Raw genomic sequence first — 27854 nt, 5'->3', positions numbered from 1 at the left:
AGTAATTAGTTACTAAACTATGCAGAAAAACAGAGTGTGTGATCTTTTTTATGGAAATATTTTAATATTTGTATGCTAGATTCTCATAGTGCATTGAACCAAATAGGAATATTAGCAGACTAGGTTCTTAAAATATGGCTGTTTAGCAAATGAAAGTCAAGTGCCTGGTGCCAGAGCCACTGCATGTGTTGAGCTTGTCATCCATCTGTTGTGTTCCCTGCCAACTGCTCTACTTGGGTTGTGAGTAGAAGGTATTAGAAGGGAATAAGAAACCATTAAGAAATAAAATTAACTGCAGAGTGAGCAAATTTCTTTTTTTTTTTTTCTGTCCTTCTATTACCTCTGTCCCTCTCATGTTTCTGCTTATTTTAGTGCTATATTGTATCAATATATGACCTACAGATAAGACAATTAAATGAGACTTACTCCATTTAAAGACTAATTTTTCACTTATAATCAGGTTACCATTCTTGTAACTTTAGTAAGTGAAGCCAAAAAGTCTGCTGACAAAACTGTTTTTTTTTTTTTGTGGTCAGTTTTTCTATGAATATCGGTAAAATAAATACATTCAATCTTATGTCCAGAGTTGACTATACCTTCATTAATTTCAGAATTTTATGATATACAGAAATATACAGATAATTCCCTGTTTAACAGACATTTTCTCTAACATAGAGCTCATACTTGTTTTAACTCTGACAATTTCATAGAGAAAAACATATCTCAGCGTTAAAATAGTTAGGTTGTCCATTTTTCCCTCCTCATTTAGTTTTTTATTTAATTTATTGACTTTTAGAGAGAGAAAGAGGGAGAAAAAGAAAAACCTCAATTTGTTCATCTTATTTATGCATTTATTGGTTGACTTGTATGTGTCCTGATCAGGGATTGAGCCCACAACCTTGGCCTATCCAACGACCACCTAACCAACTGAACTATCTGGCCAGGCCCTCTTCATTTAGTTTTCATTCCTACAATAAATTGTCACATACAAATAGGTATTTTAACTTTTTTTAACTTGGAAGGGATTCTGAAATTAATTTTACTTCTGAATTTCAATGGAAAATTGGGTGAAACTAGACAATAGAGAAAGAAAGCCAAATAACTTAAAAATTTTCTAGTTTTTTTCAATAAATACCTAAACATTTCTGAGTCTCTGAGACATTAATGTTGTCACGGAGTTTATTATAATTCACAGCAGCTACGGGTCTTGTCTGTGCTTTCATAAACTGCAAATCATTTGTCTTTATTTCCGGAAGCTGCAGTCTTCTCATAAAATGTCTTCTTAAGGAAAAATCAAGATTCAAAGATCACAGTCATTTTGTTTTCCAAAAGGAAAGATATACAAAGACAGGGAACAATGGATCTGCCCAATTCAGTCTCATCCCCCTGCAGAGACAGAGGGCTTCACAGTTTACAGTGAAAAGACCCATAATGCGAAGTACCTCCCAATGAGGATAGTTAGCCTGACTATTTTTAAGACAAGCGCTTGGCAGCTATCTCATCTGTTATTAGATATACTTCTTAAGTGCACATAATGCATATGGCTTTTTATCTCTGGAAGTTTGATTTTTCAAAATAAAACCATGGTACTAAGTTAAATATTTTTGTTTTTGATCAAAGGAATATACAATTTATATATACATATGTATTGTAGCAAATGAATACACAATTTACAAATGGCATATTTGGTGCAGAATATAGAGAATTTTCTAGGTTAGGTGTTGCAGTAAGGTTAATCTAAGAGTGTGGCTATGATCGACCTCCCTGGAGCTGGGCATGCAGGGCAAATAAGGATTTCCAGAGATCAGGGAGCTGTGGGATGTTTAAGGCATATTTCAAATACAGTTTTGAATTTGGAAACCAAACAAAATTAAACCATGTTGTTTACATAATATTTATTTTGAAAGGTGAAGTTAGACAAAATCTTTTTATTGGGTGAAAAACATATGGTGATAATTTTTATTAAGTGGCCACAATTTTCTGAGGGTGGGAGAGTCAGAATCCCTTAGGTTAGGTAGACTTTAAAAGGGGTCCAACATTCTTTGTCTCTCTTTTAAAATATTAAAAATTTTTTTCAATTAAAGTTTACATTCAATATTAGTCTGTATTAAGTCTCAGATACACAGCAAAGTGGTTAGTAAATCTTGTACTTTACAGAGTGGTCAAGGCGTCCACGGATTTTAGGAGAAGGGACACAGCCCTCCCGGAACACAGTGTAGGAATCCCTTTGTACAGTCCCTCTGTGGGGAGACACATTTAAGACCTAATTCAGAACTGTCTGTGCAAAGGAAATCTGGGTACTTGAGGAGCTACCTTCAGGTAAAATGGTAAAGGTGCAAAAACTATGGATTCACATGGAGAGAGATTTAAATCCTGACTCCACCATTGGTTAGATAGGAAACTTTGGGGGAATTTTTATTTTCTCTACATCTGGGTTTCTTAGTCTGTGAAAAGGTGATGATAAATCTTACCTAATAAATATATTGTGAGGAATGAATGAAATAATGTAAAGGAGTCTCTTGACAGTGTTTAGCACATAATAATTATTGTATAAATAAATGGCTACTGGTATTATTTTTGTAAAAGTTTATACTCTTACACATATTTCAGTTAAGTAAAAATGTATTGGTTTTCTAACATCTAGTATGTATTAAGAGGTCAAAGTTATCTATGTTACTTTTATTTTAACATTTTTCTACAAAATATATTTTGAATAAATTCACTTAAATGAGTTTTAATTTAGTTTCATAGTAAGCTAGAGTTTAGAATACTAGAATCATCAAACTGTTTTCTTTGAAAAAATGTCTATTGTTTACCAAATATTTATATATCAGGCACTGAGCTGGCACTTCATGAATAATCTCATTTGATCTTTAAGATAAAACTAGAAGTATGTGCAATATAGTTCACATTCATAAAAGATAAAAGTTAGAAGAAACCAAGAGATATGTCCTAAATTACAAAGGGTAAAGCTTTGAGCTGGGAGTCAAACCCGAGCAGTCTAACTCTGGGTATTTAATATTTGATTGGTACAATTGTGATGGTTATCATTTACTGCATACCTCCTCCATGAGGAGCAAAATTAATTTGGTAAAATTTATTTTCCCTTTAAAATAAACATTTTAGGACAAGCTCTAGATGACTCAGTAGACAGAAAATTGGTTTTAGCATAAATTAGGCTCTATGTTCAATTTTTAATATCACATTATTAGGCTAAAGATTACGAGAAAATAGTTATTCCTGTTTTTTTAAAAAAATCCCCACTTCTCAAAAAACACATCTGATACATAACATACATAAGTAAAATAGAGAATGAGGTCATTTTTCACTTGAAATGTTCAGATAATGAATGCAAGCATACTTTGAGTGTTATGTTTGGAGGTAACACAGTGGGCAGGATTTGCTCCCAGGGTCCAAATCTTCATCTCATTTTCCCCACCACGTACTATAAGGATGTGAGTTGTGAGTGTATGTGCATGTGTGTATGCATATATGCCTATGTGTGTGCATGTGTGTAATCTTATACACTGTCAATCACTTCTCTTGGAAATGAGACCATTCAAATTATTAAATTTGACTGACAGTGGCTTCTGTCCAACCAAGCTTACCAGAAATCACCAGAGACTAATAACACTTGCTACATAAAATAGATTTTCTTATATGAATCCCAAACAGAAAATTTACCAAATCCTAAGCTGCGCTGAATAAATGTAAAGGGATGCTTATTTTTTCAGTGGCATGTGGGCAGTAAGGCTGTATATATCAGGTTAGAATGCCTAGTGCAAATCTGCATGAGGTGATGAGTATTATAATTATAAAATGACATAATTAAATACTATAGTTCTTCATCCTCGAAATCTCTATGACTCCATATTCCATAAATGGATTTCCTAATATACTATTGGTTAGTGAACTATTTTTCTCCCAGCCTTCAGAAGGAAAATGCTGCCTCAATAAATGAATGCTTTGATAGGGCCTTGACTTAAAAAAAAAATTACTGCTATCACCTAGCCAAATTTAAAAGTGTGGGTTCATTCTAAAATAATGGAATTTATATAGTGATCACTGCTCAGAGTATGCTTCACTCCATTATTATAAATCAGTTTTCTACTTTAAATATTAAGCCTTAAAAAATAAAGGACTTCAGTTTGAGAATATTATACCTGAGGTATATGTTTGATGGTATTTTGCATATGTTCTTGCCAAGGGAGACAATTCATCTTTTTGAATTTTATGTTTTAACAAAACTTATGCACTTTTAATTCCAAGAAAAAAAACACCAGGAATTACAAATGCTGAAAAGCAGAATCAATGTTAAGCTCAGGGATGCTGTATACACTGGGAGATGCATATGAAATACCTTAAGTTAACTGTGGGAGATACAGTTTTGGTGATACATAATATCTTAAGAACTAATGAATTTTCTTTGGAAACCTACTTAGAAAAATCATCCCTGACTGGCATGGCTCAGTTGGTTGAGCATCATCCTGCAAACCAAAAGGTCGCTGGTTTGATTCCTGGTCAGGGCACATGCCTGGGTTGCTGGCCCAGTCCCAGCTGGGGCATGTGCAAGAGGCAACCAATTGATGTTTCTCTCACACATAGATCTTTCTCTCCTTCTCTTTCTCCCTCCCATCCCCTCTCTCTACAAATAAATAAAATATTTTTTAAAAAAGAAAGTTACTTAGAAAAATCAATCAAGTGATTTTCATCCTAAAACTATGGAAGTATTTTACCCCAAACGTAAGTGCTGATCTTTACAACTTTAATTTAAAATTTTTGAGATTTTAAAACTTTAAGAAAATCTGATATATTTATAATTTTTTAACCATGCCCTCAGATAACATAGTAACTTTCTTGTTATTTTAATTTTATATATATTCAGTAGAGTTATTTTAAAAAAACCTAATTACAGAAGTAAAAAAAGAAAACCCAAGGTAATATTTCTTCACTCGTGAGTGTTAGGTCCCTTTAACAGCTAAGTGAAGAGACAAGTGAGAAGTGGACCTGGCACCACCAGTGACTATACCTTAGGAGAGGATATGGTCAAAGACTTGGTGATTCTACAGATATCATGAGGGTGGATGGAGATGCATGAAACCAGGACCCAAGAGCCCAGTGTAGCCTGATACCGTGTTTATCACCACAGGAAGCTGCATGAATTCTCTAATGGTCTGTGAGGCCTAAGAACAATTAGACCCAAATAAAACTTCTTGGAAAAAAAGAAAACTGCTTGAGGAAATGTGAGAGAGTGTCAGGATAATTTGTGTTGATTTTAGAATGACATAGGTAGAGCTTCCTTTTCATATTAAGTTTTAAGTTCCTTGGAGACATTCTTCACATAGATACTGAAGTTTATTGATTTTCTAAGACTCACTCCATGACCGTTTTGACCAAATGGGTCCCAAGGGCTGAAACTTCTACTTCCGTAATTACTAGGTCCAACTAGTCTGTGAGTAGCAGGCATATTCCTTTATATCCACTGAAGCTTTAAGTAGAGTGTAAGATGAATCATCACACAAAATTCTACAAATTTGGGCTTCTGGGAAAGGAAGCAAAATCTAGAATTCTGAGTAGTGTTTGTCTTCGCAACATAATGTATTACTTCCAGTTCCTTCACCTTGCCTCAAATGCCCTTTCTTATCTAAGAAACTTTTTTTTTTAATAGAGAATTTCTTAGCTTACATACTTAACTTTTTAGCCTGTTCCTTTTCTACTCTCATGGATGGTCTTTGATTGAGATTGATGTGATCAACTTTTCATGGGGTTGAGCCTGCTAATTACTTCGTCTAGTTCTCACATTGAATCCAGTCTACTGATTGCACCTTTTCAGGAGTTGAAAGCCTCCTCCCAGCCAATCAGTAGCAGTTTATACCTGGTTTTCCCAAGTAGTATCCAAGAGAGGTCACCTTGGAGCACTGAAATTAATGGTATTTTATACCAATCTTAGTACATTGTGTTTCAAAGTATTCTAGGGGAATTATATCCTGCCTTCCCATAATTCACTGTGTAAACTTATATAAATTTTACTTTACAAAAAGGTAAGGAAGCTCAATAAAATATTTTATAGTCCAAGTATTCCAGTGATTCTGTATTTGGCTTTAAGAAAAAATTCCAATATTCAAAGTAATTTGAAAAAGCCCAATGATCTGAAATCTAAACAACCAGGTTACGTATATTGCTACGATATATTTTAGGAAGAGAGTGGTGGAATAAGCATATAAAGCAAATTTGGATTGGGGCAATTTCTTTAGGAGAAAAGACAGGTTGAAGGAAGTAGACTATTTTAAACATGTATTTGAAGAAACTTTAACTTATGATGAAGAGTCTTCAATTAATGTCACTAGCAAGCTTAAGCAAAAGGCTGGAAGCCCAAATTAATATTAACTTACATCAGGATATCATTGTTTCTATAAAAAATGAACTAAGGTGCTGAATGCAACACAGACCTCTTATGAATAAATTAAATATTTAGAATCACCTTTATAGTTTTAGGGAAGACAATGTGAAAATCAACCATTTTATGAGATAAAGACTATATTTATACCATGGATTAAAATATATTTCTTGTATTTTTATTTGTAATATCTCATGTTGTACTATATTAATTTAAATGTTTGTTTATGTCTGTAGTAAAATATGCATTAATAAAGACTATATCATACATAAAATAGTGAAATTAAGAAGCCCTGGCACTCTTAGAATAATGGCCAATGCTCTAGAGCAGAGGTCAACAAATTTTTTCTGCAATAGGCCAGTCAGTAAATATTTTAGACTTTGAGGACCCTATGACCTTTGCCACAACTTCCTAATGCTCTTGTGTAGCACAAAAGCAGACTTAAGACAATATGCAAACAAATGAGGGTGGCTGGGTTCTAGTAAGACTTTATTTACAAAATCGTAGAGCAGTTTGTGGCAGCCCTGTTGTAGGGTCACAGTGTGCTGAGCCTGGAACTGTCAAACTTGGACTATATGCAGGCTCTGGCACACATACTGCCCCTTTTTGTTACAAAATCATAAGCATGTAATTCTGTAACATAACAATACCACACTCAAGCACACCATATGACATTTTAGGTGAAATGTTCAAATTAAAACTATAAGTTATTGCACCCATATTATTACCCTACCAACCACACTCAAGCAGGCTTTACTTCTTCTGGACCCTGTATTTACCCTTCTGATCTGGTACAACTGCATAAAATAGCCACAACATTTAATCAAATAGAAAATCAACATACCTTTCCCCCAGGAATTCCAGGAGCACCAAATTCACCTTTAATACCAACTGCACCCTGAAATATAGAAATGTTCATTAGGAAGTTGCTTTCAAAGGTGCACTCATTGCTAATGTTACTGATGAGATTCTACCATTTTATGGATAAGTTGCTTTTGCACCAAAGTCTGTGCCCTAAGTTCCTTCTTCATATTGTCCAGAAGTCATTAAACTGTACTTGTGACAATTAATAATAAAAAATTAATAATTAATAAATATCAAAGTGTTAATCAAACTAAAATTAAACAGTCTCCACATAGATATATGTAATTCAGTTTTGTCATTTCTTTTATATTTATCAAAGGTAAGAAATGATTCTATTTCTATTCCCTCACCTAATATTTGATGCTTCCTATTCAAGTAAGTCATGAAATTTCAGACTTTACATTACTCATATCTGTTTCATTTAGTGTGCCTGACCTTCCATTACATCCTTCAGGAAAAACCTCAATGCCGGGGTTAATTCAGTTCTCAGCTTCCTTGGTCTTTCACCTAAACTGGAAAACTCTGCTTCAGTGAAGCTGTTGAGTCGCCTATATCTGCCTTGATGACTCTACCACAAATTCAGTCTAATAAACTTATCCTTGAAATAGTGGAAAACAATATAAACTTTTTGAATGAGTTTCTCTAACTATCACTATTGCTTGGAAGAAACTAAGAGGCATTTGAGAATTTTATGAGTATAAAGTGACGTTGTGACAATGACATTGTATGTTAACTTTAGATTTAAGGCACACTAGTAAATGTCGCCTTCAAGGTCCTATAGATTATATGAGATTATATCGGATTGGGAACTGATACAAAAAACAAAAAGAACCTGTCAACTAATGTAATATATTCAATATTAGAATAAAAAGGATAAAGAAATAGCCTTTATTGGATAAAAACTCAGAAGCATAATATTAAATCCTTCTTCTGTAAAGTTATTACTAAGGTAGGATACTCATTCTTTTAAAAAAAATTGTAAACATATTTTCTTTTTTTTCCAATTTAATCTTCACTGTATTTTTTTCCATTACCATTGAGTCCCCTTATACCCGCCTCCCCCCAGCAGTCCCCACCCTGCTGTCCGTGTCCATGAGCCCGTTTTCCTTTTCGCTCAGTCCCCCCAGCCTCTAACCTCCCTCCCACCACAGCTGTCAGCCTGCTCTCCATCTATGAGTCTATTTTCATTCAACTATTTTTGTTGGTGTGGCATGGCTACAGGATGGGCATGTGAGTAGTGTTATGTTGGAAAGAAAATACAGGGCTCACTAGTCATCTCTGGGTAAATACATTAGACTATTCAAAATGGAAACTTCCAGGTAGTGAGACTAGAGGGTGGGGTAGTAGAAAGTTTTTGACTATAGAGTCAAGTAAGTAAACTTAATAAACTTTAAATTATTTTAGTTTTCTCTTAAAGTGTATTACAAGGCGATCATTTCAAAATCCTACACTTTTTGGGAAATTAACTGAATATGTGAAAGGTCATTCAAAAATGAACTAGAAAATTATTCCCCAAATAGAGCTCAGATCACACTCCCCCTTATGTTCAGGAACATTGAAATTGAGCTGTTATTTTATAAAAGTCTGAAAGAATTTCATCTCTAAATTGGGTAAGGGTAATAGCAAGGGTCTTGAAGAACTGAGAAAGTAATGTGGTTGCTAAGTAATAAGGTTGCCAACTATACTTGCTAAGAAAAGGGCATTAAAAAATTCAGAAAATTACAACAGTGAGTCTTAGAAGTATTAATTATTAGTTCAAATAATGTCATCCAGAATTTAGTCTTGGACAAAGGACATGGTTAGAATGATTTGATTAGGTGCCTTGATATGGAATACTGATCATATATAGGTGTTTAAATATAAGCAGTGGTTGAATTTCAAGCCATCTTACTCCATAAAAGAGGGTCATCATCTTTAAGAAAAATTTAAAAAGCAGTAAATCATATTAATGAAGCATCACAGTGGGGATGAGAACATAGGCAAATAAAGATAAACATTAAGTCACGCCCAAACTTGGGGCTTCTTCCCATATATTTCTGATTCTTCATGAACTAATTGGCTATATCAAGCTAAAACTACTCAGGTCACTATGTGAAAAGAGTGTTTTGTTTTTTAAAGAAAAAAGCATAATGGAACAATAGTGAACAATGTAACAGTCCCTATGATTTATCTAGCTCTTTCTTTGCAAATTAACTGTCCTGCTTGGCAGGATCCCCTTTGCAATTGGGACATTGAATTTATAGGTCTACAAACAGTTGAATTGATGATTGAGACTATATTGAGGTACAGTTCTTATTCATTTATTCAACATATTTTTAGCTCCTATTATGTGCTGTTCTATGTATGGTACTCAAAGAACTCACGCTAGTGGGGGAATAAACAGATGCATAATGATAACATATCAGGTATCAATAAAAGTGCTAAAGAAAGAAAGAAGACAGAGGTAGAAAGAAGGGATGCGTTTCATCTAGAACTGTCAGAATAGGATTTTAAACTGACTTTTTAAATAGAAATATCAGAATACAATTTTAAACCGATTCCTGAACAAAAGCCTACATCATAATGTGAAAAGCGCCAAGTGTATATCTAGCAGAACATTCCAGGTGTATGTAAACTGGTGCGAACACCTTGGAGCAGGAGTGGACAAAAGGAGAGACAATACAGGGTATGGGGCGTGGGGTAGGAAGAGCTCTATACATTATATGAAGCCTTATTTAGAGCTTCAGTGTTTATATTGAGGGAGATAGAAAGCCATTGGTGGGTTTTGACTCAGGCAGGACAGGACTTACATGATTATGCAGAATAGCTGTCTAATTCATAGTGTACGGGGATACATAAAAGTAAAATTTGCTCTTTATATAGCTTCCACAGATTACAGTAAGGATCCTCAAAATTTAAAACCTTTATAATGAGTAACATATAATTTGGAGAGAGATTTCAAAATTGTATTCATAAGACTTTTCTCATTTTATCTTATTGCACCAAAAATAAAATGCACAAGATTAGTAATATGTATCTTATAGTTAATGAGAAAAAGTAAACTATAATTGCTTCTGGATGGCTCCTAATCAATAGTATCTAAACATAACAGCGCAAGGATCTCTCTTTTTGAAGCATCTCTTTAAAAACTAGTATAGTACACTACATTTAGGAAGTCTAGTGTAATAATATTGAGAATAAAAGACAAATTTGAATGAAATATTGAAATCATTGAGTGATCTTTTGAAGAAATTAACTATCAATGATTTATTAATATTTACTACAAGTAGCATATGACAAGATTTTTTATATACTAAAACATTTAATCAATTATAATTCTAAAGAATTCTATCACAAATGAAGATTTCTTTGTTTTTGGTCAAGTCACATAACAAACTACATTCAACCTAAAAAATCTCCACCTGTCTTTCAATATATGAACAGTTACACTGTAGATAGGAAAGCAGAGGAAACATACTTGTTGACTATCATGTGCCAGTTTCTAATACTAAATGCTTTTTTTATATTTTATGGTACGCTTTCACAATAAACCACTGACAGGTGTTATTAAGGATCATTTTCAAAGCACGTAATTGGTGAAGAGGATTCAGTCCCAAATGGTTCAGGCTCCAAACTGGTACTCCTGATACACTGTCCTATTCCCTCTAAATATCCTTTCTTGGTCTTATAGACATGGAAAACATTGAGAAAAATACATGGTTCCCTTAGCAACACTGTACTTCTGGTCATTTCACAAAATTAACTATTCAGTATGCATTAGAGCAAAATGGCTTTTGATTTCAAGCTATTTTGGCATTATTTTGTGAGGCTACTCTAATAATGAAAATTATATACCAGACACACAGAGGAATGCCATCCTTATTTATTGCACATTAAAGTTGCAAGATCACACAGAACAATTGAAACGGAAACAGATTCATCATCAATACTTTAAAATGAAACAATATATCCAAGTTTATTACAAGTACTAGGAAAGCTGAACACATTCATGGCCATGGTCATCTAAAATTATATTAATACAGAAAGGGTTATGCTGGTTTAATCAAATGTTGGTGTTTGTATTAAAAAATAAATTAAGTATACTGATTATTTTTTTGTTTTGGAGATTACCAATTTATTTTATCCTAGCTATTATTTTTAATCCTCATTCGAGAACATTTTTTCATTGTTTTTAGAGAAAGAGAAAGGGGGGAGAGAGAGAGAAAGAGAGAGAAAAACACTGATATGTGAGGAGAATATCAATTGTTTGCTTCCTTTATGTAACCCAACTGGGGATTGAAACTGCAGCCTAGGTATGTGCCCTGACCAGAGTTCAAACTCATGACCTTTTGGGGTACATAAGGGACGATGCTCTAACCAACAGAACCACACTGGCCACACTATCCCAGCTATTTTTGCTTTGCCATTATAATTCTTGCCATTATAACTTTTGTGTAGTCTGGAAGTTAAGACAAATGTTAATATTTTAAAGATATATCACAAATGGAGCCTTGGTCCGGTAGCTAAGTTGATTAGAATGTCATCCCAACAGGCCAAGGTTGCAGGTTCGATCTCCAGTCAGGGCACATAAAGAATCAACCCATGAATACATGAATAAGTGGAACAATAAATCAGTGTATCTCTCTCTCTTTCTCTCAAATCAATAAATAAACTTTTTTTTTTAAAAAAAGATGGGAAGTCATGTAACTCTAAGATTCATTTTTGTATTTTTATAGGTTTGGCATACAATAAATTTGCTAATAGTTTTCATTTTTACTGGTTCCTTTCTTCCTAGATATTTTTTCTACTGACTTTCATTCCTACAGAGGGAAGGAAGGCTCTTTTTTTCCCCCATTTTATTTTATTTTATTTTTTTATTGTTCAAATACATTTGTCTCCACTTTCCCACCACCACTTTCCCCTGCCCCCCTCCCCTACCTCCCTCTCTCAATCCTTTCCCACTTTGGCTTTGTCCATGGGTCCTTTATACATGTTCCTTGACTTGACCCTTTCCTTCCCTTGAACAAATCATTACTAGATTATAAACTCAGTAAGAATAAGTTCTGTGCTTTCTCATTACTGCTGTAGCTGCAGAACTTAGTGCACTTTTGATTATATTTTATAAATAGTTGTGGTTGAATAAATGAAAACAAAAATATCTAGATGTTAAAGAAGAGACATTTTATGATTAGAGTATAGAGGGAAGGATGAGTCTTTCAAAAGATATTCTCAAACAAGAATGACTCAGGAGACTGCCAGTCAATACTGTAGTGCAGACAGACATGGTTCACCTCCTCCCACAACCACATCGAAATTACAACTAAACTATAGAATAACCATCACTCAGAACTGTCAGAAATCAAGTTGAACAGAAATCTGACATCTACAGAATTAAAGAAACCACATCCATTCAGACTGGTAGGAGGGGTGAAGATGTGGAACATCTTCATGTAGCAGATAAAAATTCGGGAGGGATATCTCAGGAGCAAGGAGTCGAGGCCCACAGCAGGCACCAAGCCCAGGGTTCCAGTGCCAGGAAGAGAAGTCTCCACAACATTTGGCTGCAAAAACCAGTGGGGATTGAGTTGGTGGAGGAAACTGATGGATTCCCAAGCAGTTCCTCTTAAAGAACCCACACATGCACTCACCTACTCACACTCACTCTCTCTCAGCTCCAGTAGCAGGGTAGCAGCTTGAAAGGTACCAGTGGCATATGGGGAGGAACTGAAATGGCTGGTGTCAAGAATGGCAGAAGCCAGCGTCCATTTTCTGAGCCCTCCCACCACAGAGCCACAGAGCTGGCAGGAGTGTGCCACAGCTGAGACTCCATCAACCTGGCTGACACTATTTGTCACATCCTGGAGATCCCTTAAGACTCTGCTCCACCTAACCTACAGACCCACCCAAGCTACTTAGCCATACGAATGGCTGGTCTTAGCTCATGCTTCACAAGTTCTGAAATCCTATGAAACAAGAAACAACTGGCCTCAGTGAGCTCCAGGGCCAGCACTAGCAGCAGCCATCTTAGATTCACAGCTTGGCTTTTCCTGGGAATTTCCAAGCCCAATATAAGTAGCAGCCATCTCAGATTGTTTTATAGCTCATGCAGGGTGGCCTGGGGAAAGCATAGGTGGGGGCTGACCTTGCCCTGCATCACCCAGGAAATCCCAGAGCCTGCACACCCAGTGGACAGCTAGAGACCATATTGGAGTGCCACCATCCTGTCACTGCACTGCTGGTCCTCCATGGAGGGCAAAGGTTGGTGATAAGTGGTCATAGCCAGTCCTTGCAGCTGACTGGCCTGGGTAGATCCCTCCCATTGACCTTCCAATAGCAATCAAGGATCAATTACAGGAGGAAGGTGTACTTAGTCCACATGAAGGATGAACCTCAAGTACCCAGCTTGGGTGATAGGGGAGACTGTGCCACTGGACCCTACAAGACACCAACTACATTAGGCCACGTTACTAAGACATGGAGTCAAAGCAGCTCTACCTAATACAGAGAAACAAACACAGGGACTGCCAAAATGAAGAGACAAAGAAACATGGCCCAAATGAAAGAACAGATCAAAACTCCAGAAAAAGAGCTAAACAAAATGGAGATAAGCAATCTGTCACATGCAGAGTTCAAAACACTGGTTATAAGTATGCTTAAGGCACTTAGTGAGGATCTCAACAGCATAAAAAAGATCCAGTCAGAAATGAAGAATACACTAATGGATATAAAAAACAATTTACAGAGAAACAACAGTAGAGTAGATAAAGTAAAGATTTAAACCAATGATTTGGAACACAAGGAAGCAAAAAATAACCAATCAGAAAAACAAGAAGAAAAAAGAATAAAAAAAATGAGGATAGTATAAACACCCTTGGAGACAACTTCAAGCAGTCCAACATTAGCATCATAGGGATGCCAGAAGGAGCAAGAAATAGGAAATCTATTTGAAAGTATAATGAAAGAAAACTTCCCTAATTTGTTGAAGGAAATAGACATGCAAGTCCAGGAAGCACAGAGTCCCAACTATGATGGATGCAAAGAGGCCCACTCCAAGATACATCATAATTAAAATGGCAAAGGTTAAAGATAAGGAGAGAGTCTTAAAAGCAGCAAGAGAAAAGAAGTTAGTTACCTGCAGGAGAGTTCACATAAGACTGTCAGCTAATTCCTCAAAAGAAACTTTGCAGGCTAGAAGGGATTGGCAAGAAATATTCAGTCTTGAAAGGCAGGGACCTACAGCCAAGATTGCTCTACTCAGCAGAAGTATCATTTAGAATTGAAGGGCTGATAAGAGCTTCCCAGATAAGAAAAAACTAGAGTTCATCATCACCAAACAGTTATTATTTGAAATGTTAAAGAGACTTATTTAAGAAAAAGAACAAAACCATGAATAATAAAATGGCAAAAAAAAAAATACACATATCTATCAGCAAATGAATCTAAAAATCAAACTAAGCAAACAGGAAGAAGAGAGGCAGAATCATGGATACAGAGAGAATTTTGATGGTTGCCAGATGGGAGAGGAGTGTGGGGAATGGGTGAAGAGATGACGGGATTAAGAAATACAAATAGGTAGTCACAGAATAGCCATGGGGATGTAAAGTACAGTATAGGAAATGGAGTAGCCAAAGAACTTATACACATGACCCATGGACATGAACAATGGTGTGAGGATTGCCTGAGGGAATGTGAGACGCTGGGTGAAGGGGAGCAAAGGCAGAAAAACTGGGACAACTGTAATAGCATAATCAATAACATATTAAAATTAAAAAAAGAATGACTCAGTACTTAATCTTTTAAAAACTCATTTAAAGGTGATTTAATGATTTTTTAAAAATATTTACTTAATACTTTTGTTAATAATTAGGACCCTATTTCTGAGGCAGAAATGTTTTGTAAAAGGGACAGGGCTGTCTTAAAAATATTTTACTCCTCCTAAAACTGACATGTGAAATTGCTTCCTATGCCCAAAATCTTAAATTGATAAAATTTGTAAGTCAAAGAATAGGAAAGTCAAGTTAAATGTATATGTGTATCACATCACAATGACTAACAAGCCTTATGAAAGCACTTTTGTACCAACCTTATGCTGTAGATACAACTGATAGGTGATACACCCTCCTTTACAAATGAGGGAAATGAAGCCTGGAAAGGCTGGGTATTTTGGCCAAGTTCCCACTGCTAACCTGAAAAAAGTTGGGATTTAACCAAAGATCTTTCTATTCTATGGATTCTCTTAATTCTGTTACCTTAGGCACATTGTTTTACTTATGCAGGGTTCTCTCAGTTGCAAAGTGAGGATAAAAATATTAGGTTGACAGTTTATGAGATTATAAAGGTAAAATAATATATTACAAGTGGAAGTACCATGATCAAAGAATACAGATAAGTAAGCTAAAGGACTTCTAAAATATAGAGCAAACTTTAAAATGCCTGCAGTGCATACCGTCTAAGAGAACACTGGAGTCAACAGGCTGGGTTCAGATCCCAGCTTGACCCCTTATCTTGTGCTCTTGGGCAAGAATTTAACTTCCCTAAACTTCAGTTTTTGCTTCTGTTAAACAGTGATACCTAACATTAGGAGTTGTAAGGATAAAAAAGATAACATATCTGAAATACTCTTCCCAGTGTCTGGTATATGGTAAGAACAAAATAAATACTAGTAATTGCTGTTATCATCTATATATTCAGTTTGGCTGAAGTAGTCTTGAGAATTAGATATTGTTTAATTACAAGGGGTTTGGGGTAAAAAAACAGGAATTATCTTCTGGAGGCTGGGCCCCTTGTAGTATAGGTTTCTCCCACTAGGTGAGTGTTCTAGGAACCCATCTGTGTCAGTGTAGCAGCTGGCATTGTTGTGAGAGGCTGCACTCAACTTCAGTGAATGTTTTTTTGGAGACTCTTTCAATGTGTTTGCACATTTCATGATGGGTGATTTAGGAGCGCACCCGCCCACACTGCACTGGATGTTCAGCAGTTTTTGACCGAAAACAGCATTACCCCATCTTGCCACAAGCAGCTCTTTTTTTTTGTCTCCCCAATGAAAAAAGTCCTCAAAGGGAAATGTTTTGCCAATGCAGAAGAATGAAATAAAAACCAGCAAAAACACTAAACAGCATTAAAATTGATGCACTCAAAAACTGTTTTGAGCAGCAGGAAATCATCTCTATAGGTGTATTGCATCAAATGGAGAGTAATTTGAAGTTAACTGAGGTTTAAACATGTAAGAATAAATATACTATTTTTATAAATAAATCCTGTTTTTTGGGGTCCCCTCCTTGTATTTTAAATTTTCATATAATGATATTGAAAGCAAAAGTATTCTAAGTAATGTGGACTTTCAGCCAACATGGGGGCATAGGTAGATATGCTTTGCTTCCTTGCACAACCAAAAGAAGGACAACAACAAATTCAAAAACAAAAAACCACCAGACTTCCAGAAAACTGAACTGCATGAAAGTCTGACATCAGGAGTTAAAGAAGAAACATTCATCCAGATGGTAGGAGGGGTGGAGAGGGGCAGCCGGGGTGGAGAGGGTGTGAGGCAAGGCGAGACGGACCTGGTGGCTGAGGCAGTGGCTGGCAGACCAGGTGGTCCCACATCTGCATGCAGATAAGCCAGGAGGAACAACAAGGGAACAAGACAGATGCTCAATCCAGAGTTCCAGTGAGGGAAACTGAAGCCTCAAAACGCTGACTGAAAATACCTATGGGGGTTGTGGTGCCAGGAGAAACTCCCAGCCTCACAGGAGAGTCCATTGGAGAGACCCACAGGGTTCTAGAATGTACACAAACCCACCCACCTGGGAATCAGCACCAGAAAGGCCCAATATGCTTGTGGATAGGGAGAGAAGTGACTGAAAGCCAGCAGAGAGCTGAGCAAGCAACATTGTTCCCTCTCTTACCCCTCACCCACAGACAGCGCCACAAGGCAGCAAAGAGGGTTGCGCCACCCTGGTGAATACCTAAGTCTCTGCCCCTTCCAACATAACAGGCACACTGAGACAAAGAAATATGGCCCAAATGAAAGAACAGATCAAAGCTCCAGAAAAAGACTAAGCAGTGAGGAGATAGCCAACCTGTCAGATGTATCAAAACACTGGTAATCAGGATACTTACAGAAATGATTGAGAACGGATGCAAAATAGAGGAAAAAGTGAAGGCTATGCAAAGTGAAATAAAGAAAAATATACAGGAAACCAACAGTGAAGGGAAGGAAGCTGGGACTCAAATCAACCATTTGGAAAAGAAGGAAGAAATAAACATTAAACTGGAGAAGAGTGAAGAAACAAGAATTCAAAAAAATGAGGAGAGGCTTGAGACCTCTGGGACAACTTTAAATGTTCCAATATCCAAATCATACGGGTGCCTCAAGGAGAAGAGGAAGAGTAAGAAATTCAAAACTTATTTGAACAAATAATGAAGGAAAATTTCCCCCACTTGGCAAAGGAAATAGACTTCCAAGAAGTCCAGGAAGTATAGGGAGTCCCAAAAAAGTTGGACCCAGGGAAGCACGAACCAAGGCACATCGAAATTAAATTACCCAAGATTAAAGATATGGAGAGAATCTTAAAAGCAGCAAGAGAAAAGGAGAGAGTTACCTACAAAGGAGTTCCCATGAGACTATCAGCTGATTTCTCAAAAGAAACCTTGCAGGCAGGAAGGGGCTGGGAAGAAGTATTTAAAGCCATGAAAGGTAAGTACCTACATGCAAGATGACTCTATCCAGTAAAGCTATCATTTAGAATGGAAGGGCAGGTAAAGTGCTTCCTAGATAAGGTAAAGTTAAAGGAGTTCATCATTACCAAGCTCTTATTATGTGAAATGTTAAAGGGACTTATCTTAGAAAAAGAAGAAGATCAAAGCTATGAACAGTAAAATGACAACAAATTCACAAGTATCGACAATTGAACCTAAAAAACAAAAACAAAACAAACTAGAACAGGAACAGAATCATAGAAATGTAGATCATAAGGAGGGTTGTCAGTGGAGAGGGAGGTGGGGGAGGAATGGGGGGAAAGGTACTGGGAATAAGAAGCATAATTAGTAGGTACAAAGTAAATGGGGGAGGTTAAGAATAGTACAGGAAATGGACAAGCCAAAGAACCTATATGCACGACCCATAAACATGAACTAATAGAGTGGGGAATGCTGGTGGGAGGAGGGGTGCAAGGCGGAGGGGGATGAAGGGGAGAAAAAACTGGGACAACTGTAATAGCATAATCAATAAAACATACTTTAAGAAAAGTATCATAAGTAATGTGATTTAAAGGGCAAAAGTAAATGCTCTGTCATACTTGAAAAATTTCTTCTCAAATGCCTGCTAAATTACCTGAAATTTCCATGCTAGCTACAATGGGCAGATCTTGCTTTGGGAATCATGACTAGGAATGGCTTTGATAAAGCTTGCTGTGCAACTCTGAAGTCATTGCTTAGACATAAGTCGCTACCTGTCAAAATAAAGAGTCCAGCTAGATTACGTAGCTAATTAAGAATCATAGATTCTTAAGGCATGAAAGGAATTTAAATGTTTCACCCTAGAAAGATAACAAAAACATACCATATTTTACCATGTATAATATGTACCCACATTTTTGGCTCAAACTTTCAGGAAAAAAAAATCTTTCATTTTAATTTTTTAATTCAATTTTTACTTATTTATATTTAGATAATTGTTTTTTGTATTATAAAGGAATTTTAGGATTTCTTTTTGAACATATCATGGTATAAGAAATCTTATGTAACAAGTAAATAATTACAAAACACAAGAACAGATACAAGGTATTTCAGGTACTACCCATGTACAATACACATCCTTATATTTCCTTCAAAAATTTTGGAAAAAAAAGTGTGCATTATACAAGGCAAAATACTGAAGCTCCTAACTTCAGCACAAATTAACTTATATAGTCAGCTAACAAAAGACATGTCACTAAAACGTGGGACATAGAATAATTAAGTATTGAGAGGAGTGGGCAGAAGGAAAAGGAAGTTTCTAAGCATGGATATTCCCTAGAATTATATCCTTAGAGGTCCAGCTTATTTTCCATACAACTCTCCCAGTCTCCATAGACCATTCTCCTAGGACATCTGCAACTCTCCTGTACTTAACAAATAGTCCTACTAATGTCCCTCTACATTCTTCCAGATATAAAATTCTTGAAAACAGAGAGTGAATCCTATTTTTTCACTCCCCTACAACACCCGGCAATATGTCTTACACAGAGAAGGTGTTCAACAGAGATAAGCTATTTCAATAAAGGGTAGGGAGCTAAGGAAGATTCTTCAGTGGGGTACTCATCAGAGAGCAAGAAAAACAAGTAACAAGAAAATAAAATTACAGGCCAATATCCCTGATGAACATAGATGAAAAATCCTCAACAAAGTATTAGCAAACCAAATTTAACAATACACTGAAAGGATCATACACCCTAATCACCCTAAAGCAACAGAATAAAGGGAAAAAGACTCATGGACATGAAGAAGAGTATGGTGATTGCAGGGGTGAAGGGAGTATGAGGGGACTAAATGGTAATGGAGAAAATGCAATAAAAAATAAATAAACATAAAATAATTAAAGCAACAGAATATACATTTGTTTCAAGGGAACAAGACATTTGCCAGTACAGAGTATATATTAGACCACACAACAAGTCTTAATACATTTAAAAAGACTGAAATCATATCAAGCATCTTTTACAACCATAATTGTATGAATTGAGAAATTAATTACATAAAAAACTGGAAAATTCACAAATATGTGGATATTAAACAACATGTTATTGAACAGCCAATGAGTGAAATAAAAAAATTTAAAAAATACCTTGAGACAAATAAAAATGGAAATATAACATACCAAACTTTGGGTGACACAGCAAAAGCAGTTCTAAGAAGGAAGCTCATAGCCTTCCCCAAGAAACAAGAAAAGTCTCAAAGAAATAATCTAACTTTATCCCCCCAAAAAACTAGAAAAAGAAGAACAAAGAAAGTCCGAAGTTAGTAGAAGGAGGGTAACAGCAAAGATTACAGCAGAAATAAATGAAATAGACACTGAAAAGGCAATGGGGAATATTAAGGACACTAAGAGCTAGTTCTCTGAAAACATAAACAAAATCGACAAGTCTTTTGCTAGACTCACCAAGAAAAAGAGAGAGGACTCAAATAAAATCAGAAATGAAAGAGATGTTACAACTGATTCTACAGAAATAAAAACAATTGTAAGAGATTACTATTAACAATTATACAATTTGGACAAAATGGATAAATTCCCAGGAATACACAACCACCAGTACTGAATCATGATAAAATAGAAAATCCAAACAGACTGATTACTTGCAAGGTGATTAAATCAGTAGTTGAAAATTTCCCACTATGAAAGCATAGGACCAGATGGCTTCACTGGTGAATTCTACCTGACATTTAAAGAATTAATACCAATCCTTCTCAAACTCTTCCGAAAACAGAAAAGGTGGAAAGTATTCCAAATTTATTTTCTGAGGCCAACATTACACTGATACCAAAACCAGACAAGAATACCACAAGAAAAGTAAATTACAGGCCGATATCCCTGATGAACACAGATATAAAAATCCTCAACAAAATATTGGCAAGCCAAATTCAACAATACATTAAAAGGATCCCAGACCGTGATCAAGTGGGATTTATTTCAGGGGTGCAAGGATGGTTCAAGGTGCACATATCTCTCAATGTGATATTCTGCATTAACAATATGAAGCATAAAAACCACATGACAATCTCAATATATTCCAGAAAATCATGTGACAAAATTCAACATCTATTTGTGATAAAAAACTCTCAACAAAGTTGGTATAGACAGAACATAGCTCAACATAATAAAGCCACATATGACAAGCCCACAGCTAACATCAAACTCAACAGTAAAAAGCTGAAAGCCTTTCTTATAAGATCAGGAATCAGACAAAAATGTTTACTCTCATCATTTTCAACTTAGTATTGAAAGTCCTAGCAAGAGCAATTAGGCAAGAAAAAAAAAAGGTATCCAAATTGGAAAGGAAGAAGTAAAACTGTCACTATTTGCAGTTAGCAGGATATTATATATAGAAAGCCCTAAAGACTCAATAAAAAAACTTTTAAAACTAATAAACCAATTCAATAAAGTGGCAGGATACAAAAATCAATACACAAAATTTGTTGTTTTTCTATACACTAATAGTAAACTACCGGAAAGAGAAATAAAGAAAATAATCCCATTTACAATTATACAGAAAAGAATAAAAAACCTAGGAATAAGTTTAACCAAGGAAGTGAAAGACCTATATTTTGAAAACTGTAAGAAATTAGTGGAAGAAATTGAAGAAGATATAAACAAATAGAAAGATAATCAATGCTCCTGGATTGAAAGAATCAATATTGTTAAAATATCCATGCTAATCTACCAAAGTAATCTACAGGCTCAACGCAATCCCTATCAAAATCCTAATGCATTTTTTTAAAGAAATAAAACAAATAATTCTAAAATTTGTATGGACCGAAAGAAACTCCACATAGCCAAAGCAATCTTCAAAGAAGAGCAAAGCTGGAGGTATCACGTTCAATGATTTCAAACTGTACCATAAAGCTGTACTAATTAACATAGTATGGTATTGGCATAAAAAACACATTAGTGGAACAGAATAGAGAGCCCAGTTTCAAACCCATACATCTGCGATCAATTAATTTACCACAAAGGAACCCAAAATGTAGAAAGTGGAAAGGATAGTTTTTCCAATAAATGTTGCTGGGAAAACTGGACAGCCACCTGCAAAAGAATAAAAATTGACCACTACCTTACACCATACACAGAAATTAATTAAAAATGGATTAAAAATTTGAACATAAGACCTGAAACCATAAAACTCATAGAGGAAAACACAGTCAATAAGCTCCTGGACATTGGTCTTGAAGATGGTTTTCTGAATGTGATACCAAAAGCAGAAGAAACAAAAGGCAAAAATAAAGAAGTGGGACTATCTCAAACTAAAAAGCTTCTGCACAGCAATGGAAACCATCAACAAAGTGAAAAAGCAACCTACTGAATGGAAGAATATATCTGTAAATGATATATCTGATAAGGGGCTAATATCCAAAACCTGCATGCAATTCAATAGCACCGAACAAATAAACAGTCAGATTAAAAAATAGGCAGAAGATTTGAATGGACATAGAAGAACTACAACAGGTGGCCAACAGGTACATAAAAAGGTTTTCAACATCATTAATAATCAGAGAAATGAAAATTACAATCACAATGATGTAATGCCTCACACCTGTTAGAATGGCTATTATGAAAAAGACAGGCAATAACAAGTGCCAATGAGGATGTGGAGAAAAGGAAATCCTTGTGCTGTTGGTAGGAATGTAAATTGATGCAGTAACTATGAAAAACAGTATGGAAGTACCTTACAAATTTAAAAATAGAACTATTTTTGATCCAGCAATATCACTTCTGGGTATTGATTCAAAGGAAATGAAAACACTACGTCAAAAGATATGTGCATCCGCATGTTCATTGCCACATTATTTAAAAGCGCCAAGATGGGAAAAAAATCCAAGTGTCCATTCACAGATAAATGGATAAAGAAATTGTGTATGTTTGTGTGTGAAATAATTATACAAAAAGACAAATATGTATGATACTATATGATCTCTCTTGCATGTGAAATCTGGGAAGGAAAAAAAGCTATAAATATAGCAAACAGATTGGTAGTTGCCAGGGGTTGGGAGAGGTGAGAAAAATAGGTGAAGGCAGTATAAATTTATTAAGTTATGAAGGACTCTTCAGAGGGGCCCCATCAGTAGACAGGAGAAGCAAGAATTCAAGTGTTTCAAAAAAAGAACTAAACTTTCTTGCTTCATAATTTTTCTTACTATTTACAGGTACAAAGATTTGGGTTTCCAGAGTTTTTAAAATTTTAGTCCAGCCTTCTAATAGTAACTCAAAAGCAGCCTTGAATGCTGACATAGTCTTCCTGATATTAGTGATCAACATTTAAATACAGCCCTTGATAGCTTCTAACAGAAATATGCATTTGGATGGACCCATTTTTAAGTCATTTTTTAACAAACCCACTTTCATCCCAACAGTGTTGGGTGGTACCTTACCGGTTCTCCTTTATTCCCTTTCTGCCCAGGTGAGCCTGGCGCTCCGGGTAATCCTGCTTCTCCCTGAGCAAAAATGAATTCCTGTGTTATCAAACATTCTGTCACATTGAGTTAAAGACAAGTAGTTCATAAATATGATGATGATGATGATAATAATAAGACAAAGCTTTGCTCCCCTCTGAGCTGATGCCGGCCCCTCCGCTGGAATGCCCTTCTTCCCCTGTGCATGAGGTTTACTACTCTCCCTCACCGTCTCCTCCATGAGACCTTTCATGGACTGGGACACGTGCCGCTCCTCTATGGGGCCCCTGGCCCTCGAACTTGTCTTTCAGTGGAGCTTACCATACAGCATTAGTCACTAGAGAAAACATATACAAGATTCCTCTAAACTTTACCCAACCCCTGCCCCCACTCCCCCGGCCAGGAGTGAAGTTAGTAACAAGATGTGTTAAGTCTAAAGGCATGCATTAAGCCACAGTGCTAGGGGACATCCTGCTCTAGGTATGAGGACAAGGCTTCCTTTCCTCTTTTCCTCAGCTGTGGGCATAGAGGAAAGCCATCAAGAGATCACCCAGCCTACTTTTAGCACAGGCCTCATGACTGCCATTAATATCCACAAAAGCAGTTAATATAGGTCCATAAGCCCAGCCTTCCTGGCCCAGGGACCATACTGGTGCAGATGAAACAAATTTGTCATTTCCCATACATCTCAGGGCAGAGGGGAGAGCCGAAAGTGGAGACACTGGATAAATACAGTCTCCGCATAACAAACAAATACTATGTAGTGGCTTTGTATACGTGCTGAAGAGCAGGAACTGTTTTTCTTCAACTGTGAATGCCCATAATTGAGCATATCCTTGTCACATGTTAAGTGTTCAATACCTGTCTGTTGTATAGGTTGTTCCTCCCTTCACCTTCCTATTCATTCCAATTCACACTCTGAAAAGTAGGTCAGATGGGCTCAGAACTATCCAGATGAAAACCTAGGAAATCCTATTCCCAACCCCTTTCCCTAATCCACCCCCCTGACTGAATGGCTTAGGCATTTGGTTTAACCAGCAGTAAAGGACAGGGCACATTCTGTGCACCAGGGCCACACTGAAAGGGCCTGGCTCACCGTATGGAGTGGCTTTTCAGTGCACATAGATGAATCTAGCATACCTTGTTTGGAATGCACTGGCACTGGTCTTTAAGTTCCTGCTTTGCTGGCAAATATGCAGACGCTTTACTGGCATGAGCGGGTATTGATGATGATGCAGTACGTCCAATGCCATCATGCCCAGAGCACTAAAATCCAAAAAGAGGCTTTAAGAAATGGGGCGAATTCCAAACATGCTGACCTTCCAAACACTGGCTCCCACCAAAGTAGGAATGACTGAGGTTACCTGTTAGAACTACCTTCCAATTGACCCAAAGTTAACACTAGTATGTGAAAGTTTATAATGCCTTTGCTTTTTCACTAGCACTAGCCCCCCGTGAGTTTCATTACACTGACAACACGCTGGAAATGCATTAAAACTCTGGTTTTGGTGAGGTATTTTAAAGCTATCATAGGTAACTTTATGACAAGTACACTAATAACAAACATTCACAATAAATGTATTGTTACAATAGAATAATTTATACAAATAACATCTATATCTGTGCTTTGGGAACAAAATTTAAATAAAATAATGTAATCTGAACTTTTAAAACAGTTTATTCAACAAGGTGATTGTAAAGCCATGTAAAAGGAGACAATAAAGGATTTTTGCACTAAGATGCTATATATTTAATTAAAGTATATCTTAATACGGTCCATTTTCCTTTAAAGTTATAAAACATAGTCTCCACGGTAACAAACAAGCGGTGAATTTTATACTTATCCAGTGGGTTCAGTACATGCGGAAGAACATAAAGACAAATTTGGTTTCAAAGTAATGAACTTTTTTGTCTCAAAAAAATCAATCCAGATGGAGAGTCTAAAGAGGATACACATCCTTCCCTCTAAACATCATTTAGCAGGCTCCTTCCTCACCACAGTTTGTGACTCTGAATTTGCAATTTCAGGGAAGGAGTTCACATGTGACTTTGTATTCTACAAATAAGCATGAATGGAAAAAGATTGTCTAAATTAAGTATTTATTTATGCAGGAGACTAAGTTAAGATTGTCAATGCTTCATTATTGTGGTAAGATCATGGTTGATATTAGTTTCTTCTTTGAATTTAGCTATATTTCCCAAGTTTTTTATAATAAACATGCATAACTTTTAAAACAAAAACAAATTATTTTGAAAACTGGGTCATACTCTAATGCTTGTGAAAATAAAAACTTAAGTAAAACAGCACCCAGAAATACTGTGACTAGTTTCCTATCTCCCCAGTTGTTCTATCACATTGACTCTTTCCAGATTTAATGAATAGCTACTTAGTTATCTCAGTAAGTTTCCAAGTTCACAAGTCTAAAAATCATACTAGAATAAAACACGATTATCACCCAGTCTATTTATCATTTATTATCTATGACTTGATACAATTTTCTAGCCAGTTCCTGCCTCATAGGTTCCCAGTCAGGTAACCAAGATCCAGTTAGAGTTCACAATTTTGCTCTGGGTAGCTGATTCACTTTATTAAATTGGGAATTTAAATGACTATAAATTGCTACAAAACTGTCCACACTCTCCAAAAAGTGCCTAAAAGAACATAAAAATGTATAAGTAAGGACCCCTTCTCTTGTAAAACCTCTGATTTTGATTTGACACATATTTAATTAATTGGCCCTCAAAATTTTAATCACATTTCTCACTTATTTTCAGCAAATGTTCCTCATTTTCTCCTTCTTTTCATATTTGTTCTTCATTCTATATCTGTAGTTTATGAAACTTGACTGCCTCAGAAACAGAAAATCAAATCAACAGAACCCAAGAAGTATGTTTACAGATTATCTTGACTCAATTTCACCTTTGAAATATGCTATAAAATACTAAAAATAAAAAAGTCTGATTTGAAATTCCAGGACAATATTATATTTTTAAGCATGCACATTAAAATTTCCTGAATTCAACACATTAAAAAAAAAAAGACCTAGAACAACAGTTGATGTCAGAATTATAGCAGATGTACTTAACTGACTTTTTAGAATTATTTATCTTCCAAACTAAACACTACCATTTGTAAAATGTAACATGTTCTATTTTGTGTTAATCATTAACAGAATGATGATGTCCCTCCAAATAATTATCAGCAGAAAAATAACCAGTCTTTTGTTACTGTTTCCATAGTTAGAGATGAATTCCTGCCTTATTTCCTACTCTTCTTAAAAAGATTTTTTTAATTGCTCCAATACATTGAAATACGCTTTAAAACTAACTCCTAAATAGTCTTTTTAAAACATGATTGATTTTTTCATACTTTATTAGGTCATGCCATTGCTTTTAATAATCAAACCACTCTATCAAATCCATTGCATCCCTTAACAGTTTTCTCATAATTTGAGTTGAAAATGTCCATTATGTGATAACAAAGAGTAGTAACTGTTGGTCAAGAATATATTATTTGGATATATCATAACATCATTATGTTACCTTTCAATCACAGGAAATTATTAGTTTAAGATCTTCTATATCACAAAAGCATGATTATTGAAAAAAACTTTTGTTGTCATCTTCAATATTTAAGAGTGTGACTCCAGGAAGTCTGGGTATTTCAAGTCTGTAGATTGGCATTCTAAATTATCTTTTTAGATATTTATAGAAAGACAGTTGGCAAGCTTTCCTTTTACTTGGAATAAGAGCCATAAACTGGGTTGGAGATATGCTTCATAAAACCAAGTTACACAAGAAAACCAAAATGTTTGAAAGACTTCGCTATGTTGTGATTCAGCGAGTCACATTATTATTCTACTACTCATAGTGAGCAATAGAGATTAAAAATATTTTTGCTTTACTAAACTATTGATAAAAATTTTCATCTATTTTTTATAGTAAGTGTAGAACTGAAAATTTTGAGATACAAAGAAAAACATTTTCATCTTTTACTTTACACATGTTCTTTCTGTAAGACTTCTTAGAATCTGTCCCTTTCACACACTTTTTTGTCCCATCTCTCTCCTTCAGCAGTTTTAAGTCAACAAGGCATGAAACATTGTTTTGAATATCTCCTAAAAACAAAGCACTAGTAATTTTTTTAAAAAACAATATAAAAGTGTAACTCCCCTCATGAGTTTAAAATACAGTTGAATAAATTACATCTAATAATATAAGATGGCACACATGAATATCCCAATGAGAGATACAGAAATTACTGAATTCAGAATTTCCTTGGAATAGAAGATTGGTACAAGGAAGCAATAGTTGTAAGTTAGATTGGGAATATTAAGAATGAGAGGCTAAAAAACTGAATTTATGTTTTGTTGCCAACAGTGAGTGACCGAAGGCTTTGAGAAAGATGAATAGACGGCAAGAAATGTGCCTTATTCATGTCTGTTAGCCTTGTTCCTTAACACAAGGTCTA

At 35.5% G+C, this 27854-nt stretch overlaps 1 protein-coding gene across 1 annotated transcript in view; it reads right to left on the bottom strand.

Moving 5' to 3' along the window:
* The window catches only part of COL19A1 (collagen type XIX alpha 1 chain), a 331895-nt gene that overhangs the window by 239393 nt on the left and 64648 nt on the right, over positions 1-27854 (bottom strand). Inside the window, exons 8-10 of the mRNA XM_054569553.1 lie at positions 24524-24649; positions 23363-23425; positions 7242-7295 (exon numbers count right to left, since the gene is read on the bottom strand). Of these exons, the coding sequence (XP_054425528.1) occupies positions 7242-7295; positions 23363-23425; positions 24524-24649 (243 nt within the window). The remainder of the gene's footprint in view (positions 1-7241; positions 7296-23362; positions 23426-24523; positions 24650-27854) is intronic.

The sequence above is a fragment of the Pteronotus mesoamericanus genome, unplaced genomic scaffold (genome assembly GCF_021234165.1).
Source record: "Pteronotus mesoamericanus isolate MK-2021 breed Mesoamerican mustached bat unplaced genomic scaffold, CSHL_Meso_final contig_20, whole genome shotgun sequence".
Classification (NCBI taxonomy): Eukaryota; Metazoa; Chordata; class Mammalia; order Chiroptera; family Mormoopidae; genus Pteronotus; species Pteronotus mesoamericanus.
Note: the sequence above shows the minus strand (reverse complement) of the source record. Positions and strands in the feature narration are given on the sequence as shown.